Source organism: Phyllobates terribilis, unplaced genomic scaffold, assembly GCF_046119375.1.
Source record: "Phyllobates terribilis strain yellow unplaced genomic scaffold, ASM4611937v1 Scaffold_2__4_contigs__length_985480577, whole genome shotgun sequence".
Classification (NCBI taxonomy): domain Eukaryota; kingdom Metazoa; phylum Chordata; class Amphibia; order Anura; family Dendrobatidae; genus Phyllobates; species Phyllobates terribilis.
This window is the reverse complement of record NW_027362762.1, coordinates 688,515,174-688,535,447: the sequence shown is the minus strand read 5'-3', so window position 1 is coordinate 688,535,447 and position 20,274 is coordinate 688,515,174. Positions and strand designations below refer to the sequence as shown.

The window sequence follows — 20,274 nt, the reverse complement described above, 5'->3', positions numbered from 1 at the left end:
GGTAATGCTTGAAACGTTCGGTCACTGCCCACACCACTGCCAGGAACTCCAGCTTGAATGAGCTATAATTCTCAGGGTTCCTCTCCGTGGGCCGTAGCTTTCGGCTGGCGTAAGCGATTACCCGTTCTTTCCCCTGCTGGATCTGGGACAGTACGGCTCCTAGCCCGATGTTGCTTGCGTCCGTATGGAGGATAAAGGGCTGGCTGTAATCAGGGTACGCCAGGATTTCATCCCCCGTGAGGGCCATCTTCAGCTGGCAGAAGGACTCCTCTTCCAGCTTTTCCCAACTGAAGGGCGGCTTCTGGTTTTTAGCTTTCCGAGATTGACCTATCAGGAGGTCCTGCATAGGGGCTGCCATTTTGGTGAAACCGGGAATGAATCTTCAGTAGTAGCCTACCAACCCGAGGAACTGCCGCACTTCCTTTATGCTGGGGGGTCTTGGCCAGTCTTTAATCACGGTGATCTTATCGGGGTCGGCAGCCACTCCGTCAGCACTCACCACGTGTCCCAGGTATTGCACCTTTGGTTTCAGGAGGTGACACTTGGAGGGTTTCACCTTTAGGCTGTAGCTTGCCAGGGCGTCAAACACTTCTGCCAGGTGTTTCAGGTGGTCCTCGTAAGTCTTAGAATAAACGATGACATCGTCCAGGTATAACAGGACCGTCTCGAAATTCCGGTGTCCCAGACAGCATTCCATCAACTGTTGGAAGGTTCCTGGTGCGTTGCAGAGCCCGAACGGCATACAGTTAAATTCGCTGAGACCCATCGGGGTGGTGAATGCGGTCTTCTCCCGGTCCGCCTCTGCTACAGGAACCTGCCAGTACCCGCTAGTGAGGTCCAAAGTAGAGAAGAAGTTAGCAGATTTTAATGCAGCTAAGGACTCTTCTATCCTTGGTAATGGGTACGCATCTTTGTGTGTGATACGGGTGACCTTCCTGTAGTCTACACACATTCTCATGGTGTTGTCTTTCTTTTTCACTAAGACTAGTGTAGCTGCCCAGGGGTTACAGCGGTCCCTAATTACCCCAGCCTCCTTCATGTCTTTTAGCATCCCCTTGGCGTGCTGATAGTGTGCAGGGGGTTCGGGTCGGTATCTCTCCTTTATGGGAGGATGGTCTCCTGTTGGGATGTGATGTTCCACCCCCTTCACTCGCCCAAAGTCTAGCGGGTGTTTGCTAAACACTCTCTCGTACTCCTGAACCACCCGGTAGACTCCCTGTTTTTGGTGTGAGGGAGTGGAGTCAGTACCCAAATGCAGTTGCTGACACCAGTCCTCCATTGGTTTCATAGAGCCGTTACCTTCCTCTGGTTGAGATGGAGGCAAGGGTTCCACGGCCTGTACAGAGTTCTGGTTTATGGTGAACAATTTGGCTAGCGTGGCATACCGGGGCAGGTATACTTCTCTCTCCCCGATATTTATGATGCGGACGGGCACCCTCCCATGATGTACATCGACCACCCCCCGTGCTGTCAAAATGGTGGGCCTACTGTCTGAGTAGACGGGTTCTACCATTGCTTGGTAGTCTCTACCTCTTAGACCAATAGCTGCCCGGCACCAAATCATCATCTCACTTTTCAGGGACATGGCAATAGGGAACGGGTCACACATTCTCACGCTACCTATCTCACCACCAGATAGTTCCACTTGTTGCCGCTTCATCAGTGCCCGGATCTCTTTTTGGAGCACACGCTGCTGGCTGGAACTGGCTTTCTTAGCAACCTGTTGCAAAATAAGAATCACCTCTGCAAGACAGTTTTCAATTACGTTAGTACCTAGGGTTATTTTTGGGTGACTCTCGCGACGGTCAATGTCCACAATGATCAGTCCTTGTGCCGGCAGTTCAACTTTACCGACCTTGATGGTCACTTCTTTAAATCCTATCTGTGGCACGGGCTGACCATTGCTGGCGATAATGCTCAGGTCGTCATCTGGGTAGCGGGTTATGTCCGAGCCATTCCAGTACCGCTTGAAGAGCACGTACGGGATGGTGGTGACCTGTGACCCGGTGTCCAGTAGGGCACTCATAGGAATGCCGTCCAGTACCACAGGCAAGACCGGACGTCCCCCTACGTACTTGTCACGCCAGTTCGATGGGCCTGATGATCTTAGGCCTGGGGGTTGGCCCTCTACCCCAGGTTGTGCCCGTTTAAATGACAGTACCTTGCCATATGTCCGGGTTGATTGCAGATGGGTTGTCCGTCCTCGTTGTACCTGTCGCTGGGTCTCCCTCTGGCCGGTGGGGTCCTCCTCAGTCGGCGCCATGGGACGTCCTCCGGTCCGGATGCCAGCTGGATCTTTCCTGAAGAAGAGACCTGTAAAGACTGCACAGTTCTGGTTAGCGCAGCAACGCTCTTAGTCAGCTCTTGGACCTGATGGTACAGGTTTGTAGCCGGGTTATTGTTCAAAGCCTGCGCATCAGCTCCCACAGGCCTTGCAGACAAGGGCGCCGCGTCCTGGTGATAAGTGATAGCAGGGCGCCTGTGGGTCACAGCGCCACCTGGTGCTGGTTCTCGGAGCACCCGGATGGCTCTGTCCTTGAACTGTGCAAAGTCCAGGTCAGGGTCCTGTAAGGTCATTGCCCGCAACTGTGTTCGGTGGGCATTGCACAGTAGACCCTCAATAAATTGTTCGGTCAACAGCTTGTCTTCATTTCCCACGCTGTCAGGGTCTGCCTGCTTAATGGCTCTCAGGGCCTCTTGTAGGTTTAGAGCATAGTCTCTTATACTTTCATGTGCCCGCTGTTTGCACCCATAAAATCTGAGCTTTATTTCGGCTGAGGTGCGGGTGTCAAATGTGTCTTTCAGCCGGGCTAGTATTTCTCTGACAGTCCTCTTCCTCCCAGGTGACCAGGACTTTACCTCCCTTTGGGCTGCCCCGATTAACTGGGCCACCAGGATGCTTACTTTTTGCTCTTCCGTGAGGGGGTATACCTGGAAGAGGCTATCCAATCTTTCCCTAAAGTCACTTAGGGTATGTGACTCCCCTGAGTACTGGGGTAGCCAGGTTGCCCCCAGGATATAGGGCATGGTGAATGGCATGACCGCTGCAGCGGTTGCGCTGGCGGCCGGTGTGGCAGTGGAGCTCCCCTCGGTATCCGACATCCTTCTACCCCCCAGTGGACCGTGGCCTACCTTGCGATGCTCTTCTTCCGTAGGCCGCGGCTCCGCAGTCAATCGTCGGGGTAGAGGACCTGGCGTCGCGCTCCGATGACATCAGCGTCGCTCTTCCTCCCTTCCAGGACCTTGCGCAGCGTCAGTGCGTGGGGCGGAGCTTCGGATCTCGCGCGCTTTCGGCGTCCACGCCCCTCTTCTTCCCATGCGGCGTCCCGAAGATGGCGTCCGATGGCGGGAAGCGGCTGCGGATGGCGGGAAGACGGCAGAAGATGGCGGGAAACGACCCAAGATGGCGTCCGATGGCGGGAAACGACTCCGGACGGCGGGAAACTTCGCCACAGGTAAGTACAAAAGTCTTTTTCAGGCACACAGTACCCAGTGGTTGCGGGCACGAAATCCTGCCGACTACGCCAAAGTTGACTCGCCCCCTGGGCCTGTGTTGTGCAGGGGATACCCGGAGCCAGATCGCTGGTGGGATGCTGGGGGTGGTAGTCTCAGTGTGGCGGCGACCCGGTCCGTGGCTCAGGGTGGTCAAACCAGTGGCAGTCTTAGTGTAATAACAAATGTCCGACTACGCCACCCGTGGATTGCGGTCAGTGGGGACCGCCGCTGCGCTGCAGACCGCTGAGGCTGATGTTGTTTGCACAGCCGAGTATGGGATAACTCCCCACGGGAGAAGTATTGCCTCAGGGCAGCTAGTGTGGATGATGGGAGTGATGGTGTGAGCGTCCCAGTACTAATGGTGCCGGTGCGGCGATGAAACACAGCGACGTGTGGTGCAGTTCAGGGTCTTTACTGATGGTATAAAGCAGACCCTCCCGGGAGTACTGGTTAGCAGTAGAGGCCTGGTCAGTCTGTGAGCAAGCAGGATCTCCCCCTGGCCAGGTGGAGTTGTAGGCCTCCCCGTCTATCTGCACTCTTTCCTGGCTACCTTGCTCTATGCGGGTAGAAGTAGCCCACGTCCCTGAGTATACCATGTGGTGCTCACCCATATGGCCGGTGACTTGGGGCCTTCTGTTAGCCTCCGCTCCACGACGGCGGTGCTGGTCCCTTGCTTGTGACCGTGCCTCCGGGCTTCTAAGGCCAGAGGACCTGGAATCCCCTGCCGGTTGGATTCTGCTGCTGGACCTGGATGTTCCCACAGCCTCGGACTCCGTGTCCGGGTTTAGTGTCTTCAGCCAAGGCGAGCTATCTAGCTTCCAGCCTCTGGCTCTCACTCCTGCTCCTACAGAGCTCCTGCTGTATCTTTCCCTCTCCAAGCTCTAACTCACCTAATCCCGCCCCAGACCCAGTTTATAAGGGCAGATTCCTCCCCTCCCAGGCCTGGCCGGGCAGTGTTGCATGCTTAGGGCTCCTGACCAGAGAAACCTCCCACTTGCTCTCAGACATAATATTTATATTACTGTGGCAACCAGACCCCTGGGGTGCCACATTTGCACATGCGATTTCGCATGCTGGTTGTCAAGTGCTTTCCAAGCGATTTTAGCATCACTTGGAAAGTGCTTGACAACTTGGTCACACTATATAAATCCATGCAAACAGCATGGATTTATATGCTGTGACCAAGTTAATAGTTGAAAAAAAAAATAAAAATGGTTAAAACAAAAACAAAACTTATTATACTTACCTTCTGATGGCCCGCGGTCTTTTCTCTCTCGCGTCCGGTCTCTTGTACAGCTCGCGGTGGTGTGAAAGGACCTTCCATGATGTCATTTAGTCATGTGACAGGTCACGCGACCGCCGTCGTCAGCGGTCGCGTGACCCGTCACATGACTAAATGACGTCATGGAAGGTCCTTTCACACCACCGCGAGCCGCCAAAGACACCGGACGCAGAGAAAAAAAGACTGGGGGCCATCAGAAGGTAAGTATAATGTATATTTTTTATTTTAATTTTTTTTTTTTACAGGTACTATGGTACCCGGGTCTGGAGGAGAGTCTCCTCTTCTGCAAACCCGGGTACCATCCGCACATGGGAATCGCTTAATATCCGCATGTACAGATGTAGTGATACGGATATTATGCGATTCAATGCAAGTCAATGGCGGCGAAAATGCCGCGATTACGCAAAATAATTGGTAGTGCTGCGGATTTTTCCGCAATGATAATCCGCAGCGGAAATTTCCGCAGCATGTGCACAGCACATGCGGATTATCATTGGGGAACATGGCAGACCTTCTACCAAGCGTTTTTAAGCGTTTCTGCAGCGGAATTGCCGCTGTGGAAACGCTTAAAAAACGCATAGTGGGCACACAGCCTTAAAGTCTTTAAACCAGAATCATTGCAATGAAGTGGTGTAGAAAGAACTCCTCCAGAGATAGTATAAATCATAGCCCCGCAGGAGCTTATCTCAGTTTATGACAAGCTTGTCATCTGGTTGCAACAATGTCCAGTCCTGTACGCAAAAAAAGCATGTAATAGGGGATGTGAGTAAAATATGTAACATTTTATGTTGATTTTAATGAAAATTGTAAAATGATGTTTTAGGATGATCACAAGCTTTTAAAGGGTTATTCCCATCTCAGTCTTTGATAGCTAAGATTGGCATAACTCTATCCAAGCACCGGCCACAGGAGGTGAGGCTGTAGAAAAAGATTATAGATATATTATGATTCTAATGTATATAGGAACTGTTACTGCCATAACCTTTGTGCTCTAGGTTTATTAAACTGTTCATTAATTATATCTTATAGTATCCCTACTGAAGAATCTGAAACATGCTAACATTGTAACACTACATGACATCATCCATACAGAATATTCCCTAACATTGGTCTTTGAGTACCTGGTAAGTAAAAAAAAGTATTCTTTTGTGTATTTCCTACAACAGGCATTGATGTATAATAGGTGGCAGTAATAAACCATTTCTTATGCCAGACTATCCCTCTTCTGCCCATAAAGAGTTTTGTAAACAGCCATAGGCTCGCTATGGATATTTCAGAAATGTTTATTGTCAGAATATCTCTTTAAAAGGGCATTTCTATTATTTAATGTTATTGCCTTTTTCTAGAACATTATAACCATAGGTGGGCCCACCTCTTGGACCGTTGGTAATCTGGACAACAAAGGAAAAGGGGTCCCTTTATAGTTTTCCCTGCAGCACTCCTGGACACTCACTGTACAGGGAACTGCAGCACAGCTCCATTGAACTGAGTGGGACTGTGCTGCAGATCTCTGCACAGCGGGTGCTCAGTGCATTGCTGTGCGAGAGAAATCAGTTGCGCAGTCATTTCATTCTAAAGATCATTAGGTTTCTAACAATTGGATTCCCGCAAGTCAATAACTGATGACAGATCTGTAGTACCTGGCCATGGCCTCCAGAATTGCTGAAGAATTTTCGCCTGCCGCTGGCACCGGTATCAGCTGATCGGTGGTGCCAGATGTCGCACCCGCACCAATCAGATATTCATGGCCTATCCCATCGATAGGCCATCAATAAAAAAGCAGTGGTCAACCCCTTTAAAGAAAATCTGCCATCAGATTTGTGCTGCCCTTGCCCTGTCTGAGACCTGCATAACGTACTAGCACAGACACTGATTATAACACTGGATCATTTACTGGGCTTCTTGCTGTAGTTTTGATTAAACACTTTTATCTGCTGCATCTCTGTTAGTCCTCTCAACAATTAGCTCTTGCTATCTAGTCCTCAATATTCAATAGCTCCGGATATCCCTGCCCCCATGATTATATAGCAGCTTTCTGTCTATATACAGTGTACAGATGGGGTTAGACAGAGCTCATCATTAAGAATACTAACAGATCTTCAGGAGATAAAACAATGAATTGATCAAAACTACAGGAAGAAATCAGTAAGTATCACAGTCCTAGAATCAGGATCTTTTATGCTCCATTCAGATTTGGAAGCATAAACCTTGTAGCAGATTCAATTTAATCATATTCAATGCACATAATAATTTGTAGAAATTTATTTGTTCATCTTCGCACTTAAGATCTATATGATAACACCATGTGGCACCACACAGCTGGAAAGTGTCACAGAATCTTCCCCGTGGTGCAGCCCAATCTTTAACCTTTAAAGCGTGAAGTTTATGTTCTGCTATTGTTTATAACGTCCGCTTACAAACCTTTATATAGGTATAAAGAATTATTCCATGCTCCCCGTAGGGTGAAAGTTTATCTATATCTGTCAGATTTTCTGATCCCAGTGTTTAATTTTATTATTAACAGGATAGTGACCTAAAACAGTACCTGGACAACTGTGGCAATCTGATGTGCATGCACAATGTGAAGGTAAGAGACTGACTTGGAACCACATGGCATAACATTTTTTTTACAATTGGTGTTGTTACCACTGTATGCCTATTATAATGCCATATGTTGAAGTCTTAAATCGGAGGTATATTTGGACAGCAAAAAGGCATGAACACAGTCTGCACAGAGTCTCACCTTGACGGGGGTGACATTAACTGACCAGCAGATGGTTTTGTCCAAGCACATTGCAGATATCAGCCACATAAACAAACAGATTAGCTACAAATCTAAAAGTGATGATCTCTTGCTTTACTCTGTCGGCAAGGTGAAATGTTTTCTATTAAATAGATAAGATACAGTATAACCCGCTGAGGATTGTGCCCACAGCTTGTGGCATTGATCACAAACCTCATTATGCACACTCAAGAATCATGAAATGGATTGTCATCATTGCTCTTAAGAAGTAAAAACAAACAAAAAACTGGTTGCCAAGTCCCTTGCTTTCTTTCCATTGGGCTTAGGATGGTATGATATATATAAAATTAGGTTAAGACCCCCATATACAGTAGATTGCAATCGGACGAACAGAGCTTCAGTCGATGTTTCGGCCGACAGCCATCTCAGCGGTGTTACGGAGACCCTCTTTGTTTTAAGGAGAACTTTGGAATAGACAGCAAAGGGTCTTCACATTGCCAGTGAGATTCAAATTAAGATACTTCATCGATGAAGGAAGAGAGACAGAATACATGTGACATGCATTGTCAGCAGGTAGAGTCTTCTGGTGTGGCAACAAAGACTCACCATATTTATTAGCTAGACAGAACAGAACTTCATTGTTACATACAACTGAACAGAAAACCGAAATAGACTTATTAGTAACAAACACATTTCCCTTGGCCCAGCGTAAACCTTCTTGTCAAGGACTTCACGCGAAACAAGTATCTTAGTCAGACATTCCACAATGTAAAATTAGAACACACTCAAGCAGACTTCAGACATAGCAAAAATATAAATAGTTTTTTTCTAAATTAATAATGATATCTAGATTTAAAAAAATTAACCATAACAACTCCTCCCTTTTTATTATTTTACAAAACAATTTATTCATCAGCTACTTCCCCATGCTATAAAAGCCTGGAGTGGACAAATCCCGTTCACTGACAAATATCTTGCTTGTAAATCTCATCATATATGTTTATAGGAGAAGTGGCATTATATTTTGCAGGCCTGTGATGCTTTATCAGTTTGTTATCCCAGTTCTCTTTAAGTACTTCATGGAGAGTTGGGCCAAAGGGTACGGTTGCTATCACCATAGTCCAAACAAACAGGGTCATCATCTTTGCTGCTGCTGGGGTTCAAAATCTTTTTACAATGGCTGGCTTGAATCCAAGTGTCCTTGCCTTGAAGCTTGACCGAAGTGGCAGCGGTTATTAGCACTTGGAATGGTTCACTGTATCTGGGCTCCAGTGGTCTAGTCATATGTCTCTTTACCACGACCCAGTCTCCTGGTACCAAAGTGTGAGTGCCGCTGAGGCAATTGGGGTCTGGGATAGAGGAAAGAACACGATTATGAGTAACAGTCAAATGTTTATGCAACTCCAGAACATATTCAGTGAGAGAACCATAGGAGGCCTGCAGCTGCTGTGGGAAATACAACCCTGTCTTAGGGACACTACCAAACAGTATTTCATATGGGGACAGCTTCTCCCTCCCCCTTGGGGCGGTCCTCACTGAATACAATGCTATGGGCAAACAATCTACCCAGGACAAGTGTGTTTCTTCCATGCACTTTTGAATTTTTAGTTTCAATGTACCATTGAGACGTTCCACCTTCCCACTACTTTGTGGATGATAGGGAACATGGAAAGCCTGTTCTATCCCAAGAGTGACCATGATTTGTTTCATTAGTTCCCCAGTAAAGTGAGTTCCTCTGTCACTTTCTATAGTTTCGGGCACCCCATATTACAAACCACTTCACTGATCAATTTTTTAGCAGTAGTTTTTGTGTTTGCTTTAGTCACCGCCCAAGCTTCTGGCCACCCAGAGAAAAGGTCAATGCATACCAGGGCTTATTCATAATTACCCACCTTAGGTAGCTGTATGTAGTCCACCTGCAGTCTCTGAAATGGGTAATCTGGTTTTGGTGTGCATTTTTGTGGGACTCGAATAGGCCTACCAGGGTTATGTTTTGCACAAACTAGACATTCTTGAACATACTTTGCAGCCATATTCGGGAACCCTGGGGCACACCAGTTTTGTAGCGCCACTGCACACATAACACCCTTTGAGTTATGCACCGGAGAATGTGCAAGGGCAGCCATCATGGGGAACAGGCAGCGTGGAAGGCAAATACTTTTGTTTACCTGCCATACCCCTGACACTGACTGTACGGTGCCCGCTTTGACCCTTGCATTCTGCTCGTGGTGGGAGCCTGGGTGTGGAAGACCTGCAGTAGTTCGAGGTCCACGGCCACTGGGACCGGTGCAGGGGATGTCTCCTTATTTGAAAGGGGGCTTCCTGCACTCCCTGACTCTGAGTCTTCTGGGGTTCCCGCACTTGCGATAGCCAGTATCTCTGTCAGAGGTAATCGTGCTGCTTCCTTAGCCGCCTGGTCGGCCAAAGCATTCCCTACTGCAAGGGGAGTTTGTTTCCGAGTGTGTGCTGACACTTTGACTATGGCTGCCCTTCGGGGAAGGGTGAGTGCTGTGAGTAGCTGCTCTACCGCTTGCGCATTCCTTATAGGTTTGCCAGCAGAGGTCAAGAAATTAAGGCTTCGCCAAATGGCGCCAAAGTCATGTGCAACACCATAAGCATATTGCGAGTCAGAAAATACATTAATTTCTTTACCTTTTCCCAGATTACACGCTGCAGCGAGTGCTTTAAGCTCTGCCTCTTGCGCAGAGCAGCTGGAGGGGAGTGGTTCTTGTATCACTGCCTTACCATTGTGGACTACTGCATACCCGGTGATGAATCGTCCTTGTTCACTGTCCCAAGCTCTGGAACCATCTACAAAATACTCAGCAGAGGGGTTAGTGAGTGGTACATCAGTAATATTTGCCAAGCCCTTTATTTCAGCTTCCATCAATGCCTGACAATCATGTTCATGTGCCATATCAAACTGAGCTTCCTCATCTGCTAATTTGAAAAACAGGGGCAAATCTTGGCTCATGGTCTCTCCCTCTTCCCTATCCTGATACTTTCCTCCCTTTTCTAAATCCACTGGTAGTAGTATAGCTGGATTTAGAACATTACAGCATTTGATAGTTATATGGGGAGGTGTAAGGAGTGAGACTTCATATTTTGTTAACCTTGATGCTGAGAGGTGACGGGTCTGAGCCTGTTGAAGTATTTCAGATACAGCATGAGGAACTTGAAGTGTGAGGGGGCTTCCTAACACTATGTCCTCTGTCTTTTTAACAAGTTCTGAAGCAGCTGCCACAGCTCTAACACAAGTAGGAGAACCCATAATGACTGGATCAAGGGTTACAGAGTAGTACCCTAGAGGGCGCTGCCTACCACCATGTTCTTGGGTAAGGACACCAGACGTATGTCCAGCCTGTTCGTGGCAGTACAAAGTAAAAAACTTGTCAGAATTCGGTATACCTAGAGCTGGTGAGGTAGAAAGAGTGAGCTTGAGGGTGTGAAATGCATCAATAGCCTCAGAATTAATGGTGAAAGGCTCACTTTTGAGGCATTGAAACAATGGGGCCATAATACTAGAGGCATTTCGTATCTAGAGATGGCAGTACTGGACTAGGCCCAAGAATGCCCGAAGGGACTTAGTAGATCTTGGAAGGGGTATTTTTAGTATAGCCTCAATCCTCCCTGGGCTGAGATGCTTAATGCCTGGAGACAGGCAATGCCCAAGGAAAGTGACTGTGGACTTGCACAATTGGAGTTTATCTTTTGAAGCTTTGCACCCATTTTGTGCTAAGAATATCAGCAGAGATTGAGATTCATTGTGGCATATCTGGTCAGTAGTGCAGCAAAGGAGAAGGTCATCCACATATTGTAAGAGTATGGTGGATGAATCAAAGGGTCACCAGTTATCAAGTACAGTCTTTAGGGATGTGGAAAATAAGGAAGGGGAGTTAGCAGCTCCCTGAGGAAGGACTGCCCATGCATACTGGGCACCTCTGTGGGTGAAGGCAAAATAAGAGGTACACTCCGTGGACAAGAAGACAGAGAAAAAAAGCATTGGCCAGATCAATCACTGTGAAACAGGTGACTGTGGAGGGGACCTGATTCAAGAGAGTATGGGGGTTGGGTACAAGTGGAGTACCCACTATAGTTACTGTATTAACTGCCCTAAAATCATGCACCATACGATAGGCTACTGGCTGCCCAGGTGGGGGTTTTCTTTTTGACTGGGTACAGGGGAGTGTTAAATGGGGAGGTTATAGGAATAACTAGACCTCTTAACAAAAGCTCCTGGATATTCTCTTGTATTGCTGCATCCTGAGCAGCACTTAAAGGATACTGCTTTATACAGGGGGGTTGGGCACCTGGTTTAAGTTTTACAGTCACCGGAGGGATGGGTAGTTTTCCCACATCAAGTTTGCTACATGCCCACAATTGACTGGGTATATCCTCAAGCCAAACAGGATGGGAATGAGGTTTAGAGTCTGTATTGTCTAAAACTGTGGGAATTGTTAGGAATAGAAGACTACACAATGTGTCATCATCCAGGGGGTGGTCATCTTGGGGCCATTTGGAGTGAATTCTATGCAGGCCCCAATTTTCTGCAACACATCTGTTCCCAACAAATTAAAAGGCACATAGGGGAAACTAAAACCTGGGTTACAATTGAAATTGAGTCATGCAAATTTAACTGGAGAGGATGAGTCATTTGTAATTTAGTAAGTCGTCCCTCTACCCCTTCACAAGCCACATAGTCGGGGGACAAAATGTCCTCTGGAACATGTTCTTGCATTAATACTGTACGGGCTGCTCCAGTGTCTACCATGAATGAAATAATTTGTCCCTCCCCCAGGGACAGTGAGTGTGGGTCCCTGGGGGGTGACAACGGGGCAGAGGGAGACATCTGGAGTGCCAGTTTCCTATGGAGGGGGCTGGGCAGTGGCTGTTGATTTTGCGGGACATTTGATGGATAGATGTCCTTTTTTCCGGCAAGACCAACATTCTACATTGCTGTAATCTCTATTTCCTCCTTGGTGGCTACTCCCCCCCCCCCCCCCATCTTCCCTTCCTGGGCTGCACAGGAGCCAAGTTAACCCTTTTTTTTTTATATGCTTTCTAGTTCAGCACCTCTGGCTATTTCCTTTAAATCAGCCCATTGCATATTGCGCCACTCCGGGTGACTCGTGCGTACTGCAGTCTGAACCGTAGGTTTAAGACCATTCATAAAACACTGCAACAATAATCTGCGATCCTTATCATCATTATGCTCATATCCAAAATCCAACCATGTTTGTTCTAATACAGAGGCATATTCTGAGACTGACTGAGCCTTATCCTGTACTACAGTTTGTAACAGGTCTTGTTTTTTTATCCTGCTCTGCCCGTGCCCAGTTTTGCATCCTTTGTATAAACACCTGACCCGACTCTGATGTATTTTTAATGGCTGGTTCCTGGCCTGGCAGCATCTGAGTAATTTCCATAAGTAAAGGGTCACTGCCTTTCTGCAGAATGACAGAAACTAGATCATCCCATGTGGCCCGATATGCCTCCTGAACACCCTGGAGGCGCATTCTAAATGTTAAGGTTTTTTTTCGGGGATCTGGGAGCTGTGTAGAGAGGGCAATAAGTTCACTGGGGGACCAAGGCCGATATGTTTCTATTGGCCATACTTGGGGGGGATCGTGTACCTGAACATTATCAACCATCCTAGGAGGTTGAAACTGTACATGACTAGTGGTCCTCATAGGGAACAGAGGCACCCTGGGTGTTGTCCCTGGGTGTGAAGACCCACGGGACCTGCAACAATTAACCCCAGGGGGATTCTGATGACCACAATGTCAGCAAGTCCATGCCATTGACCCAGCATAAGGCGGGGGTGCTGAAGGGGGTGCGGAATTTACATCAGGTACAGAGACTACATGGGTTTGAGAGTTTTTCAAACTATCATAGATTACATAGACAGTTCCATGCCTGGTTTCCTCTGATTTATGTTCACTCATTGAGAGACGTTTTGCTACTTCTAACCACATCCTAGCCTGCTAAAGTTTGTTTTTATCTTTCAACCATCCTTCCCAATTGCAGATATATTTCTCCCATTCCTTCTCCTCCAAATTTCCCCACTTTCCCATACCAAATTTCCTCAATATTATTTCACATCCCTCTACTGCTTCTTTCCCTTTCAGTCTCTCCACTATCTCACATGCTTGAACTAGGGCCACGCCCTTTAGGTTAGTCAATTCCTTACTGTTGCCAGTCCCCATGACTGCAACCACTGTGCCAGAGTTACCGCAGAACTCTCTCCTGCACACCTAGAGCCTCTCAGACTCTAAATTTGATCCCATCCCAGTCTCCTCTGATCCTCGAAAGACGGTTCTGATCCTGTCCCAGTCTCCTCTGAGCCTCGGAAGACAGATCTATAAGGAAGTACTAACACAGATTTTCCAGCCCTGTGAGCTAGGGAGATTCTTACACACAACCAAACAAATAACAATACCAAGCCTACTGCTCCACTTACTATTCCAATTATTTCTACAATATCATATAACATTTCCCAGTTCAAAGGTTTTCCTTCTACACCTTGTAAAGGCACTGCGTGACAATTATATCTGCAATAAGTGTTACTTTTTATACTATATGTTTCCCAGTCTGGGTATACAGGCTAAGCAAGAACTTCAGCTACTATGATTTTCCCTCTCTTGAGCTTACACAAAACAGAACACAGACACTGAGGACAACGATTCTGATTCATCAAAAACGACTTAACAATACGTCAATCATTCAATGCACACTGCACAATCGCTGATATTAATCCCCCTGCTGTATTCGGGCTAAAAACTGCATTCAGTTACCCCTTTCTTGAGGGTGCCCTTATCAATTTACAGGGGAATTCAATACCCTCAGAGTACTACCTTACCGTGAAGGATTCCTCTGTTATAGGCAATCACACTTCCCTGATCCTCCTACGGACCGATTTTCCTCTCCACCACATGTGAAGGAACACACATAACGGGATCCCTTATCAAGCAGAGACCGTAGTCCCTTATTGGTCAATCAAAAATCATTCACTCCCATATTCAAGGATCCTCATAGTTTACAATATCATACCAGACATTTATGACGTAGACAAAACAAACAACATAAAACAATCCTCCGACTCCTGAAATATACAGAAGAACTGCGGAGGTGCCTAATCCCGACACGCTGGGCAAGGTTGGTTACTCGTCACTTCATTCAATTATCATTCAACCGTCATTCAATCATCTAAAAACCACATTGAAACAACAAATTCAACAAAGACAACAAATTCAATCACTGGCAAGGGTTCAAAAATGATTGTCTTGTTAGAACCACCAATTACCCATCCTGGAGCCCTCTAGGTAGTACTGAATTAATAGTAATACAAGGGATTACTTACCGCGGATTTTATTCAGTAATTCCCAGAGAGATCCTTGTTGACGGGTCCAGAGGAGGTCCGGTTATGACAATCCCAGGTTTCAGGCATCATGTACTGTTACGGAGAACCTCTTTGTTTTAAGGAGAACTTTGGAATAGACAGCAAAGGGTCTTCAGATTGCCAGTGAGATTCAAATTAAGATACTTCATCGATGAAGGAAGAGAGACAGAATACATGTGACATGCATTGTCAGCAGGTAGAGTCTTCTGGTGTGGCAACAAAGACTCACCGTATTTATTAGCTAGACAGAACAGAACTTCATTGTTACATACAACTAAACAGAAAACCAAAGTAGACTTATTAGTAACAAACACATTTCCCTTGGCCCAGCGTAAACCTTCTTGTCAAGGACTTCACGGGAAACAAGTATCTTAGTCAGACATTCCACAATGTAAAATTAGAAAACACTCAAGCAGACTTCAGACATAGCAAAAATATAAATAGTTTTTTTCTAAATTAATAATGATATCTAGATATTAAAAAATTAACCATAACAGCAGTACTGCCGACAGCCATACACAGAAGCGTTCATTCAGCCAAGAACCCCTGTTTTCCCTATGAGAAGGCCAAAAACCAAAATATTTGTCGGCAGTAACAAAGTGATCGACATCTCGAAAACGAACATGCCAGATCAACTTTTTTTTTAGCCAATCAGTTGGCCAGCGCCCCATTGCACATTGGAGTGTTAGTTGAACCTCTCTATCAGCAGACATTATTGTATTGGGGACTTAATACTCACCTTACATTTTCAGTGCTGCTCTTATGTCACCACTTTCCTGATTGTCTCTGAATTCTGGCCTCCAGCAATGACTTTTCAACAATAATCAATCAATAATGGTTGCCTCAGTGGTGTGTTTGGCAGTCAGTGATTGGCTGCAGCATTTACATGTCGATTGTGAAACGTTATCACTGAAAGTCAGGATACAGAGACTTGCGTGGGACATTTTTTATAAGGTTTCATAATTCTCTATTGACTGCAAAAAGTGGCATTTTTTGCCACAAACTGCAGCATTTCTTCTACTGTAGAAGATCCACCGCGAGATCCATACTATTTGCAGGTGATTTTGAGGAACTTTGCCCAATCCATGGTGATGATTGTACGATACCTCCTGTTCGCCGACGTGCCAGTTGTCACTACTTCATCCAAACTGAGGGAAAGAATCCTTGAACTGAGAGCCCTTAATGTAACACTCCTGGACATCATATGTGCGTGGGCTAAAATGTGAGCACTGTTCATTGTTGCATGTCCCAGTGGCTGGAAAATAACGACGTACTGGAATGACAGCAAGAGGTGCACAGAGGCAAACCTCTGCACGGACAAATAGTCATATTAGAAGAATATCATATAGTGATCCATTCTGTACTGCAAGTAAAACTAGGCGTCACATACCAAGCCTAAGGCGTGAAACAGTGTCAACACAAGCCATCAGAAGGCATTTGCACAACATTTGGTTACAAGCCAGATGTCTAGCTACAGGTCTTCCATTGGCCTCACTCCACAGCTCTTAAATACTATCATGGAGCAGAGCATGATGGCAATGGAGTATGCAATGGAGGTCTATCATCTTCAGCGATGAGTCCTACTTTTGTCTTGGACACAGCGATAGCCAGTAGTTGGTCTGTAGACCATGTGGGCAACGTCATGAAGAAACCTTATTGATGGAAGATCTCACCAGTCCTACTCGCAGTATTATAGTGTCTACGGGCATAATGTATGGTAGCCGGACCGCACTAGTCTTCATTCCAGGTACAATAACAGCTCGGCGTTACATTGATCCTATTGTGGAACCAGTGGTACGTCTATTCCTCCAAAGGGTTCCAGGAGCTATTTTTCAACACAACAAAGTCAGGTCACAAGTTACTCATGCTAAACAATTTACCAAGGCCTTCAGCATCTCCAGACTTGTCTCCAAGTAAACATATCTGGGACGTCATAGGTCAGCAATTGCAAAGGGAGCTGCCAGCAGCAGATCTTGATGATTTATGTGACAAAGGGCATTCAGCGTGGCAGAACATTCCTTAGATAACCATTAATAACCTTACTGATAGCATGACAAGGCATGTAACTACGGGTATTTCTGTGTGTGTCGCTAATACTTGATCCTGGATAAATTGAGATGTTTTGAAAACATTGTTTCCATTTTTTACATCATTTGCATATCATTTACATGTACGATTGTATTTAAGTATCTGCATTTTTCAGTTGCATTTATACTGTTTTTCATATTAAAAATCATGTTATGCTACTGACCCCCCAAAAAGCAAGACACTCAAAGAAATTCCACAGTAAAAAAACACTCTATTACATTATTGACTTACAGACATCTGGCCTCAATGTTTTTGTGACATTCTTACTAAAATGTGTGTGAGGGCACCCTTAGGATACTATTATATGGTGCTGAAAATCATAACAGCATGTGAATTACTGATTGCTTTACTTTACACACGTTTATATTTACATCCTTCTGCGGCAATGACGAATATTGTGCTTCATTCAATGTAACACCTTCCCTACATACAGGATTATAGCGCCATCTGCTGGTATTTAAAGAATGATCTGGAGTGGAAACATCCATAAAATATAACAAGAGGCACTGTAAAGAAAGGGCTAAATCACTGTAGAAAATAACTAATTGTGCTTAAATTTTCCTTATTTGCAAACATCACAAAAAAATTATTTATCCCTTATATGTGCTCAGACAGTCTTCTAGGCTGTACCTGAGCAGATTCAATAGTCTTCCTCGTTTATCGCCCTGTGCATCTGTCAAAGCCACAGTTTTGCCACTTTTTTAAGGCCATCTCTGCACATTGCATCCCTTCCTGGACCGTCACCAGTATCATGGACCAGAATAAATACCATTTATGTACACCTTTGCATCAGATATTTTTTATTTATTGTACAGAGGTACAATAGTTTATAGCACATCATAGATTTTGGTATTATGTGTCACTTACCAAAGCCTTCTCTTTCCCCTTAGATTTTCATGTTTCAGCTATTTCGCGGCCTGTCTTACTGTCATCGTAGAAAGATCCTGCATAGAGACCTCAAGCCACAGAATCTATTAATCAATGAAAAGGGAGAGCTGAAGCTGGCAGACTTTGGTGCGTACATTCTGCTAATGGTTATGATACCTGTGCTGCCCGCTATTATCAATCATAGTGCCTCATAAAGTCTCTACACATGCAGAGTGCAGCTGGCTACATAGGTGTATGAAAGATACCACCATGCTCCTATGTGATTTCCGAGGAAAATGACACAGAACTGAAAAGTTGTGGTATCATCCCATAGGAACTGCAGCAGCATCATCCCATAGTCGGTGGAGGTATAATCTGTGAAGGTCCATGCGACCATCTGCATACTATGAGAGAAGTATAGAGCACTCTAAGGCCACGGTCACACGTTCAGTATTTGGTGAGTTTTTTTTACATCAGTATGTGTAAGCCAAAACCAGGAGAGGAACAATCAGAGGAAAAGTATAATAGAAACACGTCACCACTTCTTCTGTATTTATCACCAACACCTGAGTTTGGCTTATAAATACTGAGGTAAAAAACTGACCAAATATTCAGCATGTGCACTGTGATGTTGTTACTACATCTGTGATTGGTTGGCTGTTATCCTTGTTTCAGTTTCTGCCTAGTAACGATGATGTAATGGGGAGGAGGGGACAAGGCGGAAGGAGGGTAGCGCGCGGGTAATGGAGAGAGAAGGGAACGGAAGCAGGAGAATATAAAAGTATGGCTGTTTAAACCTACCATCCAGCATCTCTGTGTGGCCTTCTGGAGTTCCTTTCGTCTGCATAACAACACCACAACTGGCGACGAGGAAGCGTTCATCATCAACTAAAGGTATTTCAGCTCTACAACAATGGCCTGTCTACCTGCCTTCCCTGCTTTTGATGTACATCAGTCCCCAGCTAACCTAGCAGCATGTTGGGAGAAATGGCTGAAGCGTTTTGATATATTCCTACAAGCCATGAACATATCAGATGATACCAGGAAGAAAGCCATGCTATTACATTATGCAGGGGAACAAGTCTATGATATCTTCACTACTCTGCCTAATACTGGAGAAGACAAAGACTATGGCTCAGCAAGGCAGCATTAAGCAAATACTTCTCCCCACACAGAAATGCGGCATTTGAAATCTTCAAGTTTAGACAATTAAAGCAGTCAGCAACAGAAAATATTGATGAATATCATGTCCGACTACGGCACCTTGCAGCTTACTGTGAATTTGCAGATGTCGACAAAGAGATCCAAATGCAGATTTTACAAGGCTGCATCTCCTCTAAATTACGGAGACAAGCACTCAGAGATCCCACCATGACTTTAGCAAAATTGCTTGAAACAGCACGTGTAAATGATACCGCCGAAAAACAAGCTAAACTCATAGAGAACATTGAGTGCGAGGCGGAAGCACCATCTTGTATAGCAAAGCTAACACAGAGACCGCCTGTGCCTCGTACGCAGGGGGCAACTTGCTACAACTGTGGAGGGTCGTATCCTCACCAGAATGTCTGCCCAGCAAAAGGGGGGACCTGCCATAATTGTGGAAAACAAAACCATTTTGCAAAAGTGTGTAGATCCAAACCACAATCCCCTCATCCCACAGTACAACCCAGGTCACAAAAAGTCCAAACGCTGCAGCTTACTGACAAGCCTCACAGTACTTATCTATTCTCAGTAACTGCAGAGGGATCTCAAACACTGCACGCACTTACCAGTCCAAGGCGACTTATCCTGATAAATGGCATTCCGGTGGAAGCCCTAGTAGACACGGGGGCGTCAGTAAACGTCATCAGCCGTGCAGTCTATAGCCGATTCCCGAACAGACCTGCTCTACAAAGCACTAGCCTAAAGATTTTTCCTTATGGTTCAGCATCGGCACTACCCCTGTGCGGCAAATTTCAGTCAGAACTTGCAGCTGACGGGAAGTCCATCACCGACACTGTATATGTAGTAGAGTGCTCCGCAGACACGCTTCTCAGCTGCAGTACTGCTATATCTCTGGGTCTGGTCAACCTGGTCAATAGCGTCACGGGTCCTTCGGCCCAACACATCATGCAGAGGTACCCCAATCTCTTTAAAGGTCTCGGTAAGCTAAAAGACGTTCAGATAAAATTGCATATTGACCAGTCAATACAGCCGTCTGTTCAACCTCACAGGCGCATCCCATTTCATGTCCGCAAACTTGTGGAGCAAGAACTGCAAGATCTGGAAGCGTCTGATGTTGTTGAACGAGTTGAAGGCCCGACCCCTTGGGTATCGCCCATTGTTGTTGCACCAAAACCAAAGCAGCCTGGTAAAATCCGGCTATGTGTGGATATGCGGCATGCCAATCTGGCTATTCAA

At 45.9% G+C, this 20,274-nt stretch overlaps 1 protein-coding gene across 4 annotated transcripts in view; it reads left to right on the top strand.

Annotated features, from left to right (window-relative positions):
- CDK18 (cyclin dependent kinase 18) overlaps positions 1-20,274 on the top strand; it is a 221,070-nt gene that overhangs the window by 185,055 nt on the left and 15,741 nt on the right. For all 4 annotated transcript variants that reach the window (XM_073666970.1, XM_073666972.1, XM_073666973.1 and 1 more), the window contains 3 exons: positions 5,807-5,901; positions 7,302-7,364; positions 17,898-18,021. In XM_073666970.1, the coding sequence (XP_073523071.1) occupies positions 5,807-5,901; positions 7,302-7,364; positions 17,898-18,021 (282 nt within the window). The remainder of the gene's footprint in view (positions 1-5,806; positions 5,902-7,301; positions 7,365-17,897; positions 18,022-20,274) is intronic.